Source organism: Heloderma suspectum, chromosome 1 (assembly GCF_057233095.1).
Source record: "Heloderma suspectum isolate Gila_16-S chromosome 1, 16-S_ref, whole genome shotgun sequence".
Lineage (NCBI taxonomy): Eukaryota > Metazoa > Chordata > Lepidosauria > Squamata > Helodermatidae > Heloderma > Heloderma suspectum.
The window spans coordinates 356,850,767-356,867,363 of NC_139458.1; the positions used below are offsets into that span (position 1 = coordinate 356,850,767).

The 16,597-nt window shown below is 44.6% G+C and overlaps 1 protein-coding gene and 1 long non-coding RNA gene across 7 annotated transcripts in view; one reads left to right on the plus strand and one right to left on the minus strand.

Moving 5' to 3' along the window:
* The window catches only part of LOC146359726 (uncharacterized), a 40,205-nt gene that overhangs the window by 23,187 nt on the left and 421 nt on the right, over nucleotides 1-16,597 (minus strand). Inside the window, exon 2 of the long non-coding RNA XR_014786753.1 lies at nucleotides 16,466-16,543. This is a non-coding gene — a long non-coding RNA (uncharacterized LOC146359726). The remainder of the gene's footprint in view (nucleotides 1-16,465; nucleotides 16,544-16,597) is intronic.
* QKI (QKI, KH domain containing RNA binding) overlaps nucleotides 15,611-16,597 on the plus strand; it is a 177,775-nt gene continuing 176,788 nt past the window's right edge. For all 6 annotated transcript variants that reach the window (XR_014786751.1, XR_014786752.1, XM_084827979.1 and 3 more), the window contains exon 1: nucleotides 15,611-16,556. Coding sequence is in view for 4 of the 6 variants with exons in the window: in XM_084827979.1 (XP_084684105.1) it covers nucleotides 16,415-16,556 (142 nt within the window). In the remaining 2 variants the exon portion in view is untranslated. The remainder of the gene's footprint in view (nucleotides 16,557-16,597) is intronic.

Sequence of the window (16,597 nt, forward strand, 5' to 3'; positions counted from 1 at the left end):
TTGTGGGTTAATTAATTAACCCACAATTTGCTGACATTACATGTGAACTAGGTCAGTGATTCTTACAAATGGATCTGAACTATTTCTTTTGGTATAAAACAAAATTGAGGCCTAGAGCTGCTAACTACTGTCAGCCATCTTAACAACAACTTCTTTCCATGCAGCCTCTGGGAGGCAGATGGCCCCTCTGACAAATATTAACTCTTCACTCACCACAGTGCTGCTGAATGCACTTTACCACATACTAGAAGGCTTGCCTCAGCCCATATGAATCTGCTTGCACGCTTAGATCTTTAGGTGGGGGGGGGGGCTGATCCATGTCTCAGCACCATCTGAGATACAATTGGTGAACATGACAGGAACTGCTCAATAATCACACCCAAGCTATGGAACCCCTTACCATATGAAATTTGGCTACCCCTCCTTTAAAATCTATCTTTAGAAGTCAGCTAAAAACTTTTCTGTTTGGATGTGCTTTTCAGTAGTGTATTTCTGATTAGACATCTACTGTTATGATTGCTGCTGCTGCCCTTTTGTATTTTATATTTGTTTTTTATGTCAGTTTGTTGTTTTATTAATTATTGTTTTATTCAGATTGTGAGCTGCCTTGTAGAAGGATGAGATGAGATATAAATGTTTTAATAAACATATAAATCTTTAGAAAAAAGAAAAGATGGCTGAATCTTGACATTAACTTTTCTTTAACATTCCTCCCCCACCCAATTAGATTATGTAATTAGCACTCAGCTTCTGAGCACTGACATTTGTGGAATTACATTTATGCAAACAAATTTCACTCATGTAATTTTGAAAGACTGAACTATCTTTTATAGAGAAATACTACTTAAATTCAAGGTTTTTGCAAGCTTTCCTCTTTGGTATTCAGCAGTTCTTTAACATCAAGAAAAACTAGGCTTTCATATTTATGAGGGAATACTGATAAAATGCATTGGTTAACATTAAATTGGGAAAAGTACAATACAGATGGATACGTCTTAATTCAAGTCAGGAGTGGGCTGACCAGTCTTGCATGTCCTAATTTTTTTTTTTTAAACTGGAATCCCTGTGGTCCATCAGTGTGCTTTAAATTTATAAAGTAAAAATGCATATTCAGGATCTCTGAACAATTATCACAGCTAATCTGTGTTAAATGATCCTGAGAGTGAACTCTTGCTTAAGAACTTGAAGTGTTCCTTGCTGGCCTAAACAGATTCACTCTCTTCAACTTCTCCTCTTATAACCTTCTTTCTAGACTTTCCTCAGAGCTCTCAACAGAATTATTTTAAAATAATCTGTAGCCTTTCTTATTTGTGGCCTCCATAACTAAACATAACACCCTGGAACAGTATTTAAGGGGGCGGAGAGGCAGTTCTATCTTCTCCCTGGTTTCAGACCACATGCTCAGGAGCACATACATCTGGTTATTATGAAGTATAAAAAGTAACCACAACAACTGCTCTTAAGATACTCTGTTGTTGTTGTTTTTTAAAAAGATATTTAATACAACAGGGATGGAGAACCTGTCGCCCCTCATATGTTGTGGGACTCCAACTCCCATCAGCCCCAGCAAGCATGACCAATGGTCAAGAATGATGGATTTTGTAGTCCAACATCTGGAGGGCCACAAGCTCCCCACCACTGAATTATACCCAAGTGTAGGTCTTACCCCTCCTTATTAATACCCAAAATGGACCTCCTGATAATACCACCAGCATAAGTCTGATTAGCATTGAGTTACAATACGAATTCCTGAGTCTTGGATAGAAAGCTTCTGTTCACCAAACGTTTGGAGTTGGCAGGTGGGCCCTTTCTCCCATCTACTGGTCATAAAAACTGGTTACTACTTGTATTTTGATAGGGAAGGTTTCTGCCACCACCGTTTTCCATGGAAAACCCTTGTCATTTATATCCTTTTGTTTCTCTGCCTTCTCATTGTACATGAACGGGCTCCCTTCTGATGTTTATCAACCTACTCTGCTATTTATGGATGCCATTTCCTTGTTCTTTTACAGTGCCAGCCCCAGAAATTTTGCTGCCTGAAGTGGAGCCTAAATTCCCTGATCTTCTAGGACCAACATTTCAAAAGCCTTGCTATTGCACCATCCAGACACCAATTCCTGTCTTCATCTATTCCCCGCTCTTGGTGCTGCCTGAAGTAGGTCACTTCACCCTGCTGCATGACTGGGCCAGCCCTGTTCTTTCATAATCAAGTTTCTCCTTCTATACTATATCCTTGTTCTTTTTTTTAAGTGCCAGGGGGTTGGTGGTACAATCCTTCTCCTCTGGCGTGCAATTTCTACACATGTGAAGAATCTCTATAGGTATCCTGCTGATGCCTCCTGACATCTCTTCTGGCCCCCAGTCAAGAGCACTCTGCTCCTGACCATTTCATATAATGTGGGGCCCTCCCACACCTTGCTTACACTCATCAAGCAGCTAGTTCCTGTGCAGTCCACTGGTGTGCAGCAAACTGCACTGTAACTTAATTTTGCATAGCATCTAGCTTGAAGTGAATTTTCATTCAAAAAAGTCCTTAGCAAAGTAAATGAAAATGGCAATGTCAATATTGAGGCTGACATAAATGATAGCCTTTGCACAAATGAAATGTAGATCACTTTATTGGATTCAATTATGTAGGAAATTGGACAACTTGGAAACAAACTACAATAAAAACTGGAGCACATTTATTAGGGTAACATTTTTGAAATCCCAGCAGACATAAATAGAAATAGAAGGGGTTAGATAGTAAAATCCTATTGCATTTCAAGAGCAAATAAACATTCTGCCACTGCCTAATAAGTTTTTAAATGGTAATACAGACAGCGTGTTTTAAAATTTCATGTCCTAGTGCTCACAATTCCTGTGTGACTTTCTGCTTTAGCTTTGTGAGGGCTAGAAAATAAAAGGGGTGGTGGTGGGGAGGACAGAGATGATTAAAGGTTGAAAAGATTAATCTTCAACAATGCATTAAGGCAGTCTATATTTCAATTCTAGTATTGTAATAAAATATGTTCATCCATCTGTACAAATCTGCAGTCAGATTATATATGGTTTGCACCCATATTAAAAGGTTTACACTCAAATAGATATATGAAAACCTTATTTAAGCATACACTATACTATCAAATAGAAAATATTATGTTGAATCACTTTTCCCTACAATGACGATGATGCTGATGCTATGTGTATAAGCCCCAGCTGTTGGATTCAAGTCAGGAACAGGGTGCACAGTTTCCTACCTACCTGATTGAGGCAAAAGAGTTTGTGCTGGATATAAATGAGAAGGGAAGCCAATGTAGATATTTAAACATATCTACATTTTTACATAGTCTGAATGGAAACAATATCTATATGTTACATAGTCTGAATGGCAAGAAAGGTGAATAATTTTTGGCAACGGAATTCGAACAGAGGTGAGAGGCCTGAGGCATGACAAGGGATATCCAGTGTGATGCTTGTAGCAGACAGGCCAGGGGATGACCAGACCAATCCAATCCTATGCATGCTTTGTTGTTGTTGTTGTTTAGTCGTGTCCGACTCTTCGTGACCCCATGGACCATAGCACGCCAGGCCTTCCTGTCCTGCGCTCTCTCCCGGAGCATGCTCAAGTCCATATTCATTGCATCAGTGATGCTATCTAGCTATCTCATCCTCTCCCCTTCTCCTTTTGCCTTCAGTCTTTCCCAGCATCAGGGTCTTTTCCAGAGAGTTTTCTCTTCGCATTAGGTGGCCAAAATATTTGAGCTTCAGCTTCAGTATCTGTCCTTCCAATGAGCACTCAGGGTTGATTTCCTTTAGGATTGACTGATTTGTCCTACTTGCAGTCCAGGGGACTCGTAAGAGTCTTCTCCAGCACCACAGTTCGAAAGCATCAAATCTTCGGCGCTTAGCCTTCCTTAGAGTCCAGCTCTCACAGCCATATGTTGCTACTGGGAAAACCATAGCTTTGATTATATGGACCTTTGTCAGCAAGGTGATGTCTCTGCTTCTTACTATGCTGTCTAGGTTTGCCATAGCTTTCCTCCCAAGGAGCAAGCGTCTTTTAATTTCATGGCTACAGTCACCGTCTGCGGTGATCTTGGAGCCCAAGAAAATAAAATCTGTCACTGCTTCCATTTCTTCCCCTTCCATAAGCCAGGAAGTGATGGGGCCAGATGCCATGATCTTTGTTTTTTAATGTTGAGTTTCAAACCAGCTTTTGCACTCTCCTCTTTCACCCTCAACAAGCATGCTTACTCAGATGTAAACCTTATTGAGTTCAATCTGGCTTCCTCCTAAGTAAATGTGTATAGTCAAGAATGGATTTTCACACTGTTGTACAAGGAAGGGAGGAGCAATATGACCATGCTATATAGTTCTGTCCAATAATATTTATATATATATATATATATATATATATATACACACACACACACACATATATATATTCCTGACAAATTAGGTATACTACAAGCTAAATAAACAATAAGACCTGTGTTTTTCTCAGACATTAGGCTTGTACTGTTTCATGCATAATATAAGACCTTTGGTGTGTTACTGAACAACTCAAACCAATGACAGCTTTTTAGGTAAACTTTTACTTTTATATTAATACATGTTATTTCTTTTTTTCTGAGCTAAAACAAGTCACATTTGTAGCTGAGGAAAGCAATGATGCAAACTTGTTCCCTTTTGTACTCTCCTGTACAATCTTTTCCCCTGGCAAGATTTTAAATCTGTTTGCCTGCCTCTCTCTTTTTCCATGGGAACTGTTTGGTAAGTGCAGACATTAGAGCTGACAAAGCTTTGTGTGTGTTTTCCCCCTTTGCCTGGTTTCTGTGTCTGTGTGTGCAGGCATGCATTCATTAACGTAATTCCTGAACATTCAACAACAGTGCATCATAAACCAGGGAGAAAAAAAGACCTCATAAATATTTAGATTCTCCTGTCTACCTTCCAAAGCAAAGTGAAAAAAGAGAGTATTCGGTAGGGACTTGGTCAAAGTTAATCTGCATGTGAACCAAAATGGGTTACAAAGGGATGAAAAGGCGGTGGAAACTAGTATACAAACCCACAGTCTCTAGGGGGTCATTCATCTTGTTCTTGTCAATACAATCCCACTCTCACTGCCTAGTTGCTTTCTGCGCATGACCAAACAGAAGAGCTTTGCAAATACAATATGGCAAAGGCAAAGCATGTGTGTATTTTGTTCTGTGCAGAGTGTATTTCTTGAAAGTAGATTTTGGGAGAAACAACCAGAGGTGCCTCTCTTCTTGCTTGCTACCCTACCCCTCTATGAACAGGTGTCTTTAAAATGTATCAGAATAATCAAAGTTAAGAAATTCTCAGACACCAGAATGGTTAGTGGGGGGGGGGGGGAGAAAAGAATAATATGGTCTTATTAATACAGTTTTGAATATAATGTATAGATGACTGTCATTTTACAGTCATTTAAAATAGAAAATCAGTTATGATGGGGAAACCGTATAAACCTCTCATAGCGATTTAAATAAAGGTACAATGAAATCTCCACAGCTGCAGAAACCCTAGTTAGCTCATGTAATTTAGATTTTATTGTGGTACTGTCAAGAATACAGAGCCCTTAACACATTTTTACTTTTTTATTTGTGCGTTAAAAGAACAATGAACTGATTTATGAATACTGCCTTGAAACAAAGGGTTAATCTGGATTTATTCTAAGAATGTCTGCTATGCTACCGTAAAATAAAGTCATTGTGTACACCAAATAAGTATGAAAGAATACTTAATGCATACGTATTTAATTGCATCTATATTATTCTCTGAATTGGCTTAGCTCTATATATTCAAAACTTTCAAACTGCTCAGAACCGTTCATGGGGCTCCTCCTGCATCCTGGGAAGAACTGGATTCAAATCTTTGCTCAGCTGTGAAGCTTTCTGGGTGGCTATGGGAAAGTTATTATCTCTTGGTCAAATCCATCTCATAGGGTTGCTGTGAGGATAATATGCAAATAGCTCCATGTATGATGCTACCCCACACTCCTTGAGATGGGATACAAATGGGATATATAAATAAATTTATGAATCTCAAGTGAATGTGAGAATTATCACCATTGAGGTTGTCTGCTCAATCTGTGACGATTCACGCAATTAAATATTTGATGTTCCAGTCCAGGTCTTGCACAAATCTAAAACTTCCATATTTACTTCCTGGTGGACTAATTGAATCAGATCTGAAATGGGCCCCAAAACCACAGTGCTTCAAATTGGTTGTCAATAGTGCTGTGTAGAGCAGTATTATCACCTCCTCTGTTGACAGATACAGTCTAAAATGGTGTTGGTCTTTCCCACACAGCATAACATCACTGGACACATAATCTGTTTGTTACCCATTATAATCATATTTGGAAGTGCTGCTGTGGAGCATATTATGTCCCATCTTATACTTGTGCATTAGCTGTTTCTTTCTTATATATAGTGGGTTGGATCCAGACTTGCATGCAGCAGAGTTCTGCTTGTGCTGGAGGAAGGGGGAGACAGGCAATTTCTGCTCTCTTTACAGCTTCCAGTGCTACCTGAAAATGTGCTCTGTGGGGCTGGGGGACCCTCTGGAGCGTCATGAGAGTTAGCAAGGGGGAGATGCAGGGAAAAGGGGGAATCGGCAAAAATCTTTCCCCCTTCCTCCAGCAGGATCCCTTCAATTTGTAGAAAGGATACTCTGGATCCAACCCAATGAGATTCATAAATATGAATGTAATGTTGTACATATCCTTGTAAATTTCACATTGTCACGATCTGCAATGGCTGCAATCAAAAGAGCTGCTTAAACTCAAGGAAAGGACTTGCACTCTTGCTTGAATAGCTGAGCACCATATCACTGCTTCAGAATCTTGCCTCGTTTTAAAATGAAGTTTGCCATGTGGCATAAAGGGCTACCAGTTGAGAAAAACAAGTCAGAAAGTTCTCTGGCTGATGAACATGGTTCCACAGTTCTCTGGATACTGGCACCTGTCAGGAAATGGGAAACACTTTGCCCAAGAGTGTTGGACCATTGAAACTTCCTCAAAATGATTTCAAAGCTGGTAAAGGAAGAGCTATCTTAAGTCCATGGTATGATAGAGAGAATACAGAAAAGAAATACAGAAAGGGATGAAGTGCTTTAGATGTTTATAGACAACTGATGGGAGAAGTAGTTTGAGCAGGAAGCCCCACTCCAAACTATTGGGTTAGTTCCATCGCTTCCTTTGCCAGTGGGAGTACTCCTTAAGCAGAGTTCTGCTCAGGATGCTCCAACCAGCTGGAAAGAGGCGGCAGCAATTTTCACTGATTCCCCCTCTCTGTAATCCCCAATGCCACCTCCCACACTGTTCTGGATGGTCCCCCAGCCCTCTGGAGCAAACTTCAGGGAATATAGGGGACTGCAGGAGGAGTGGGGAATTGGTCAATATCTTCTCTTCCTCAGTTCTGCACCCGAAAACAATCCACTGGATCAGAAGCCTTCCATGGGTGGCACTATTATTATTATTATTATTATTGTTATTATATAACATTTTTTTGGAATATTGTCCTAAAAATTGTGTAAACTCATTTGGCTTCTGGGTACATAAGCCAAATTTCAGCCACTGCACAGTATAGAAATGTAATAAATAAATAAAAATCTGTAGTTAGAATCTATTTTGGAAACCAGGTGTATTTTCACAATTGTATCTTTTGTATGTTTCCTATGTAAGAGGTTGGATCCAGATTAGTTTTTGTGAACCGCCCAGAGAGTTTCGGCTATTGGGCGGTATAGAAATGAAATAAATAAATAAATAAATAAATATTATTACTATTACTATTAAATGGATGGAAAGACTCAAATGAGCTGTTTTCTTACTGGTGCCTCCTTTTAATGGGCAACAAGAGGAACCTATCCTTACGTTTTTTGTGGATGAAACTGGAGAGCCTCAGTATCTGTTACATTGATTGTTTTTAATGAAGATATAGGTTTTTTGTTTTTGTTTTTAAAATAATTTTATACAAATACTATGTTTTTGTTCTGGCCATGCTCCAGCACAAATGGACAGAAGCTTCTAGTGCTTAACTCTATGTTGTATTGTGCCCACAGTTGTCACAACTTTTTGAAATATACTCACAGAGTACGCTCTCTAAAGAAAATCAGTATGTTTAGAAAACAGAATGAAAATGTTGCTTTCTTGATTCCAAATAAAACAGTTTAGCACAAGGCTGGGAAAATCCAAGCAGCTTGATTGCTTACCTATTTTGTTCTGATACCTAGACATTATGAATATTTTTAAAGCTCCAAATAGGTCCAGTGCCCACCCTGAGTAATTTTAAGTATATTTTTGTCTTGGTTTAGCATTTGTGTGAACACTTATTCTGGTTTTCAAATTATATACTTAAAAGTAACAAGAATTTCATTATGACATGAGCTCTATTCCTAAGCACACTTGTAGTTAGAATACAGCCACTAGGTTACTCAATGGGAGTGGTAACTGGGTAAGACATCTCACCACCATTTAAAGCGCTCCACTGGTTCCAGGTCCATCGCCAAACAAAACTCATAGCGCTGGGGCTCACCTTTAACACCCTACAGTGCTTGGGACCTGGGTACCCGAGAAAGCATTTTCTTTAACATCATCTGGCCTGTACACAAAGGTCTTTTTCAAAGGCTTTCCTTGGCCTGCCCTGTCATCTAAATTAAGAGTTGTGGTAACTGGAGAGAGGGATTTCTGGGTGATACCCCACCTCTTGTGCAATTCTCTCTCCAGGGAGGCTCACCTGGAGCCAATGCTGATGTCTTCTAGGTGTCAGGTGAAGACTTTTAATTTTTTTCCTCAGGTTTTTTTATTTCTGATGGGCATTAACTTCTGCTTAAATTATTTTTAGTGCTGCCTTACGTGGTTGTTTTACTATTATATTATTATTTTATTGTGTTTTTATTATTTGTTGTAAACTATCCTGGAAATATTTTACTGAAGGGCAGTATAAAATGTTTTAAATATATAAATAAATAGAACTAGGCTCTGCGCTGTATTTCTTTATATTTTGTGAAGTACAAAAGCACCAATTGAAGCGGATGATGGTATATACAATTATAATTATTATTTTCTAAACAATTTCCTAATGCTGTAACTCGATTGATAACCAAATGAAACACAGAGCATATTCAAACAACAAATAAAACTTTGCTTAATGAAACAAAGACGAGAATAATCTCATCACACACACAGACACACACACACAATTGGAAATTTGTTACTGGATGAAAAAAGGGAAAATGATAACAGAACAGCTGGCTACTAGGGTATTAAGTCCCCATGCACTACCAATCATCTTTTCAAAAATGAATGCTAGCAGGTGAGTATTTATTTGGTGGCCTAAGTGAAATGAGTTGCTACTTTGTTACAGGTTTGGATGAGCAGATTTTTAGCAAAGTTGAAAATCAGGTCAGCACTTGTAGTAAGAGGACTGTTTCAGGAGCATCAGTAGACTTTTGGCAGACAAAATGATCAAAATGAAGCCAGCCAATGTGCACAACTCCCTTTTTATTTTTAACCCTGAGTTTTAACAGTAAAGGTAGAATTGGTTCTACCTTGGTAGAGTTACTGAGGCCTGAGGATGCGGACAAGGTGCTTGGCCAAGTCCGATCGACCACTTGTGTGCTTGACCCTTGTCCTTCATGGCTTATTAAATCAAACAAGGAGGGGTTGTCCGGCTGGGTCCAGGAGGTTGTAAATTCCTCCTTGAGAGAGGGAGTGGTGCCTGCCGCTTTAAAAGAGGCAGTAATTAGACCACTCCTGAAAAAGCCTAACCTGGACCCAGAGGATGTTAACAATTATAGGCCAGTGGCCAACATCCCCTTCCTGGGCAAGGTGCTTGAGTGGGTGGTTGTAGGACAGCTCCAGGCACTGTTGAATGAAACGGATTATCTAGATCCATTTCAATCGGGCTTCAGGCCTGGTTTTGGAACGGAAACTGCCTTGGTCGCCCTGTGGGATGACCTCTGCCGGGAGAGGGACAGGGGGAGTGCCACCCTGTTGATTCTCCTGGACCTCTCAGCGGCTTTCGATACCATCGACCATGGTATCCTTCTGGATAGGTTGTCTGGGTTGGGAGTAGGAGGCACTGCACTACAGTGGTTCCGCTCCTACTTGGATGGCCGATTCCAGAAGGTGGTGCTGGGGGATTACTGCTCTGTGCCATGGCAATTGTGCCATGGGGTTCCACAGGGCTCTATTTTATCCCCCATGCTGTTTAACATCTACATGAAACCGCTGGGGGAGGTTATCCGGAGGTGTGGGCTGAGGTGCCATCAATATGCAGATGACACCCAGCTCTACCTCTCTTTTACATCAAAACCAGGTGAGGCAGTGACTGTTCTGAATCAGTGCTTGGGCACAGTAATGGACTGGATGAGGGCTAATAAACTGAAACTCAATCCAGACAAGACGAAGGTACTGTTAGTGGGTGGTTCGTCCGCCCGGCTAGGTGATATTCAACCTGTTCTGGAGGGGGTTGCACTCCCCCTAAAGGATCAGGTTCGTAGTTTGGGGGTGCTCTTGGATCCAGAACTGTCACTTGAGGAACAGGTGAACTCAGTGGCACGGAGCACTTTTTATCAGCTTAGGCTGGTATACCAACTATGCCCTTATCTGGACAGAGATAGCCTTGCTACAGTTATCCATGCTCTGATAACTTCTCATCTGGATTACTGCAATGCATTATACGTGGGGCTGCCTTTGAAAACGGTCCGGAAACTTCAGCTGGTCCAAAATAGGGCAGCAAGATTGTTAACAGGGACTGGCCTGCGAGCTCATATTACGCCAGTACTTTTCCAGCTGCACTGGCTGCCAGTCCATTTCCAGGCCCGATTCAAAGTGCTGGTGTTAACATTCAATGCCCTTAACGGCTTGGGGCCAGGTTACCTGAAGGATCGCCTCCTCCCATATGTGCCTGCCCAGACCTTAAGATCATCATCAGCGGCCCTTCTCCATGAGCACCTGCAAAAGGAAGTGAGGCGGGTGGCTACTAGGAGGAGGGCCTTTTCTGCTGCGGCACCCTGGCTCTGGAATGAGCTCCCTAGTGAGGTTCGCCTGGCGCCTACATTATATTCCTTTCGGCACCAGGTGAAGACCTTTTTATTTTCCCAGGCATTTTAGCTTTCTAAATTTTTATCTTTGCTGTTTTAAATCTGTATTTTAAACTCCTGCACTGCTGCTAGGTTTTATTGTGGTTGTATTGTTATATTGTGGTTTTAATGTTCTGTATATTTTAAATTGTTTTATTGTGTGTTGCTTGGATTTAATTTTTGTGAACCGCCCAGAGAGCTTCGGCTATTGGGCGGTATAGAAATAAATAAATAAATAAGATTGGTTCAGAAGCACTTAAGACAGAATATGATAGACCTGGTAGGTACATAAAATGGCCCTCAAGATACTTGCACGGTACTTGACTGTTACTATGTCAGCTGGCAGACAGGGTCTGCAGAGATTACAAACTGGAGCAACTTTTTTTTTAGGGCAAGAAAAGGAAGGAAACTAAAAGAACAAAGCTGTGTGTTTGGGACACACCCAGGGATATGTGATCACCAGATTTGGTGCAACAGGGTCATAAGGAGAATTATGTCTCCCCTTTGTTGCTCTTTCAGTGGGAAGAACAGACTAATCCTATGGCAATTTGGGCAGTTGCCTAGTGAGATTAAAAAAATATTGAAAGCATCAGGATCTTCCTGAAAAGGAGAACGGTGTGGGTTGTACACATGTGTAAGTAAGAGAGGGATAGCTGCATGGAAGAAAGTTAAAGAATGTCATTAACAAAATAACAAATGGGTAAAAAGACCCATTTGTCCTCTTCACCAATCACATTAATAAAATCAGCTGAACTCTGAAGGTTCAGCTTGAAAACATTTTTTGTCACTTCAGGCCCCTTTTAAAACTGCAGAATAAAGGCCATCAAGACAGTTAGGGCCAAATGAGACAGGATGGGTGTGTTTAAAAAGGTGTGTGTGTGCAGACTACTTTTTACTACAACATAAAAGTTCAGTTGAAGGTGGACTGAATGCTCCCCCATCTTTATGTGCTCTGTCACCACAAACATTTTTATCCCAGCCTAGCTCCAACCCCAAAGAGAACCAGACTGGGAAATGTTTTAAGAGACAGAGAGTGGGGAGGTAAGGAGGGGGAAAGTTCAAGCTCCTTTTATCCATATGTCCTTTTCACTGTAAGAAGTAGACCCGCCCCCCATTTTTGATGGAAATGGAGGCAGACATGAATAAATGTGGCTATGCCCATCATATCTGTTTTGGCTCTTAAGTACATGCTTAACAGTCTCCTGCGAATTGTGTTGATCTTTGGCTAAATCATGATTCATAATACTAAATTCCACTAAAGACATGTTTCAGATTGGGTGGTGAGATAGTTTTTTTTTAAAGGATCTTTAAATAACAAGCAGCAGCAAAGTATTTTAAAACAATACATTTTTAAAAATGAGTCCATACATTTCAGATGTTTAGTTTATTCTCCTTTTCCAGACTATAGATACTATATTTTTTTAGAAAGGAAGAAAAAAAGGAATACCTTAAAATTGAACAAAGTAACATTCCTATGCCTCCTTCAAAAAATATGCAATCAATATTATTAACAGAAGATGACTACTATCCTCTAAATTTCAGTTCAGTTGTTTAAGTTAACATTAGCATTGTAAAGCACAAATACACATATCAGTTCTTGAGAGAGAACCATAAGATTTTGATTCTCAGAATGGTTAAGTGCATTTATAATGAAACAAATTGTAAAATAAAATGCAGTACTTCAAACTAGCTTTGTCAAGCCATTGCTCCAAGTTGTCAATATTATCAATATTCTTTTGTTGGAGAACTGTAGAACCAGCCGACTTTCATCCATTTTTATGTTAATATGTTTTTACACAATGATTTCAGTGAGGCCTACCAACTAAGTCTCCAATCCTAAACACACTTCCATAGGAGTAAAATTTGTTGAACAAAGTGGAACGTACTTGTGGAAAATGGGTGGTATGTACTTGGAAAGTTCCTTTTAAATCAATGTGACTTCTAGAAAAAAATATGCAAAAGAGCGCACCAATAATGAAAGATTCCTTTTACAGTCCAATCCTATGCACATTTTCCAGGAAGCAAGCCCTACTCCTAAGTAAATGTGCATCGGATTGTAAGGGTGGTGGTTGTTGCGTTTTTTTTGGAAGAAAGGTAAGTTTTGAAGAGGACAAAAAAGACCCTGCACATGTAGTGGTAAATTACACTCTATAATGAGGAGATAAATGTATACTGTGCTCTGAAAAGTGGAGGACAAAAATCTGGGTATAAATATTTCCACAATGATGGAAAAAGATAAGTTTGGTTAAGTAGGTGTGACCTACTCCATGTTTGGTAGCTGACCAAGCATCATCAAAGCGTCTACCTTGGACAACGACAAAGAAAGGCGGAAACTCTTGTTTTTACTATCTCAAAAACAGTGTAGACAGGGGCAAATATGAGAGGAGCCGGAAATCTGGCATTGAGGGTCGCCGCACACTTTAGAGCCCTGGAAAGGGGCAAGGAAAGGATCCATGTGGCGCGTTGGAGAAGGGCAGGGTGGCGGCTACAAATAATGCCACGGGCGACAATGACAGCATCAGGCATCATCAGTCTTGGGTTGGGAGTTCAAGCATGGAAAACCTCGGTGTGGCTGGCAGCGGGTGATCGGTTTCGTGCGCGGCGGAGGCGTCAATCCTCCATACCCACTTACCTGGGAGTAAGCCCCATTGAACTCGGTGGGGCTTACTTTTGAGTAGACGTGTATAGGACTGCTCTGTTAACTTCCTTCGGCCGCGGCGCAGGCCCGAGGGGCGGGGAAGGACCGGGGTTGAGACCGGCAGGGGGTCCAGGGGGATCTGACTGGAAGCCAAGGTCCACGGCTATCTGGCGCTCGTCTCCTCTTTTAAATGAGCCAGAAATTGGTTTGTGTGTATCTGCGTTTTATTCTTATGGGCTCGTCTTAGCATTAAAGACAGCCTGTCTCCCTTCTCTCCGGGTCATTCCGGCTACCGGGGAGAAGGCACCAAGAACGCCGGCAGTGCAGCCAACAGACCAACCGCATGCATGTTTACTCAGAAGTAAGCGCCACGGTATTTAACGGAGCTTACTCCAGGGGGTGTTTAGGATTACAGCCGAAGCCGCGGAGGGAGTAGGAGACCCACATGCCCGTCTGCTCCCTTCGCCGAAACCACATGCTGGCACCGCGCGGCCACGGCCGCCCGGGCAACCGATCTCAAAAGGCTCCCTCAGGCCACCAGCCCGCTCGCCGTCCTCCGAGCGCCTCGCACTGGAAGGGGAGGGTCTCCTGAAGCGGGCGCGGGGGTTCTGAGGGAGCGAAGGAGGGCCGGGGCTTCCCAAGCGGACCAGAGGAGGCCGATGCCGCGGGGAAGAAGAGCCAGCGTGTGCTGAAGAAGTTCCCGCGGCGGCGGCGGCGGCGTCAGCGCACGGCGGCGCCGAGGCGGCCGCGCGCGTGGCCTTTGGGGGCCAACCACCAGCGACCGTTGGCGACCGGTGGCCCTCAGGGCCGCTGTACGTTCTGAGTAGGAAACGACACCACTTCCCGTCAGAAACGCCGGCCCCAGGGGCCGCCCCTCCTCCCATCATAACCGCTTCGATGGAGAGCGAAGGCGAGCCGAGCACACCATAGCTCGCTAACAGGCAACGGCGCCAGCTCCTCCGCCCCTCCTCCACCCCGCTGGCGGCTTATCTATCTCGAACGCTATTCCCCACGGGGAAGCCACTTTCATTAGGAGCGGCGCTCTCCCGGCCCTCGCGGTCGCTTCAAGGGACAGAACGAAATCACTCCTGCGTGAGATAACCCCAGCTCCTCCCTCTGCGCAAGCGCACAGTGCTCAACTCAGCCCCGCCCCTCCTATTTCATCTTTACACCTCGAGAGAGGAAGGGCCGCGGCCGCCGCGACACAATTGAAAGCGCGCCTCCGCGCGCGCGCGCACTCGCACGAGGCGCTCCTGTTGGAAAGCGCGGCGCGCATGCGCCCCAGTAGTAGCGCGCCACGGTTAGGACTTCCCCCGCCAGCAGCACGTGACCCAGCCCCGCCCAAACGCAAGATCGGTGAAGTAACGAGAGTTTCTTGAGGAGTTTCTTTCTCGTGCGCTCACGCGCCCGATTCTTCGTAAAAAAAAAAAAAAAAAAGGAGGGGAGGGGAAGCGCGCGAGGCTGGAGGGGGAGGGGAGTAAGCGCTACGCGCGCGCGCGTCAACAGCCACCATCTCGAGCGAAAAGTAGTACTAGGCAGGAGCCTTTGTATGTGCGCGCGCGCCCGTCACCCCAAAGCACAGACCTCACGGGCGCGTGTGTTTGCGTGCAGCGCCGCCGCGTTCTTTTCGGCTCCGGCAAAGCGGGAGCTCCCCGCCCCCCCTTTCCGGCGGTCGTCAGCCGAGTCCCAAGTCCCTCACAAGCGAGCCGTGGGGGCGGGGCGGGGCGGGGCGGGCTGAGTCCGCCAAGTGGCGCCGCCGCCGCCGCCGCTCGCTGATTAACGGCCGCCCCGCCCCTGCTCCTTCGCTGCTCCCTCCCTGCCCCAGTCCCCTCCCCTTCCCGCCGCCGCTGCTCGCTGCCGCCGCCGCCGCCAGCACAGCCTGAACTGAAGCGAACTCCAGAGCGAACTGACGAAGAAGGCGGAGGCACCACCACCACCACCACGACGGCGGCGGCGGCAAGGCTGAGTCTCGCCAGCCACAAGCAAACGGCACCAGCGGGAGGGGAGGGAGGCAGGCGGGGAGGGAGGCGAGGCGGCGGCAGCACCAGCAGCAGCAGAAGCACCACCGGTGGCCGGGATCAGCCTTACAAGCAGCGGCAGGGACTCCTCGGGAAACAGTAGCCAAGCCCGCTCCCCATTTGCCTGCCTGCCTCCCCCGCCGCGGAGACAGACCAGGGGGCAGCAGAGCCGAGGAAAAGGAGCTGCGGCCAACGTCTGCGTGTGCGGCGGGCGAGAGGGAAAGAGGAGGGGGAAATACGGACGACTGCGCCGGCCGCGGGCGCACGGCGTTGGGGAAAGGCTTCCCGCAGGAGCGGCGACAGGAAGAGGGAGAAGCGGCAGCGGCGGATCTCTACAGGCGGCTCGGGGAAGACGAGGGCGCAGCCCTCCGTAGTGGTGGCAGAAGAGGGGCTGGGGGGGTGGCGGCCACCGAGTTCCCCCCTCCTATTTTTCCCCTTCGCCCGGGACCCGGCGGCGTCTGCTGGTGGCTTCTTCGTTGACGGCGCCCCCCCTTTTCCCGCTCCCTCGTTCTCCTCCTCCTCCCCAATTTTCGGGGGGGAAGAGGCCTCTCCCCCCCTCAGCCCACATAACACACCCCGTCTCTTTCCCCGCCTGGCGGGCGCCCAGTGCGGTGGTTGGGCGGGTGCTGGTGCGGGCGCTCGCTCGCTCTCTCTCTGCGTTTGGAATATGGTTGGGGAAATGGAAACCAAGGAGAAGCCCAAGCCGAGCCCCGATTACCTGATGCAGTTGATGAACGACAAGAAGCTCATGAGCAGCCTCCCCAACTTCTGTGGGATATTCAACCACCTCGAGAGGCTGTTGGACGAAGGTAAAATAAACTTAAAAACAAACAGAACCAAACCCTCCAGA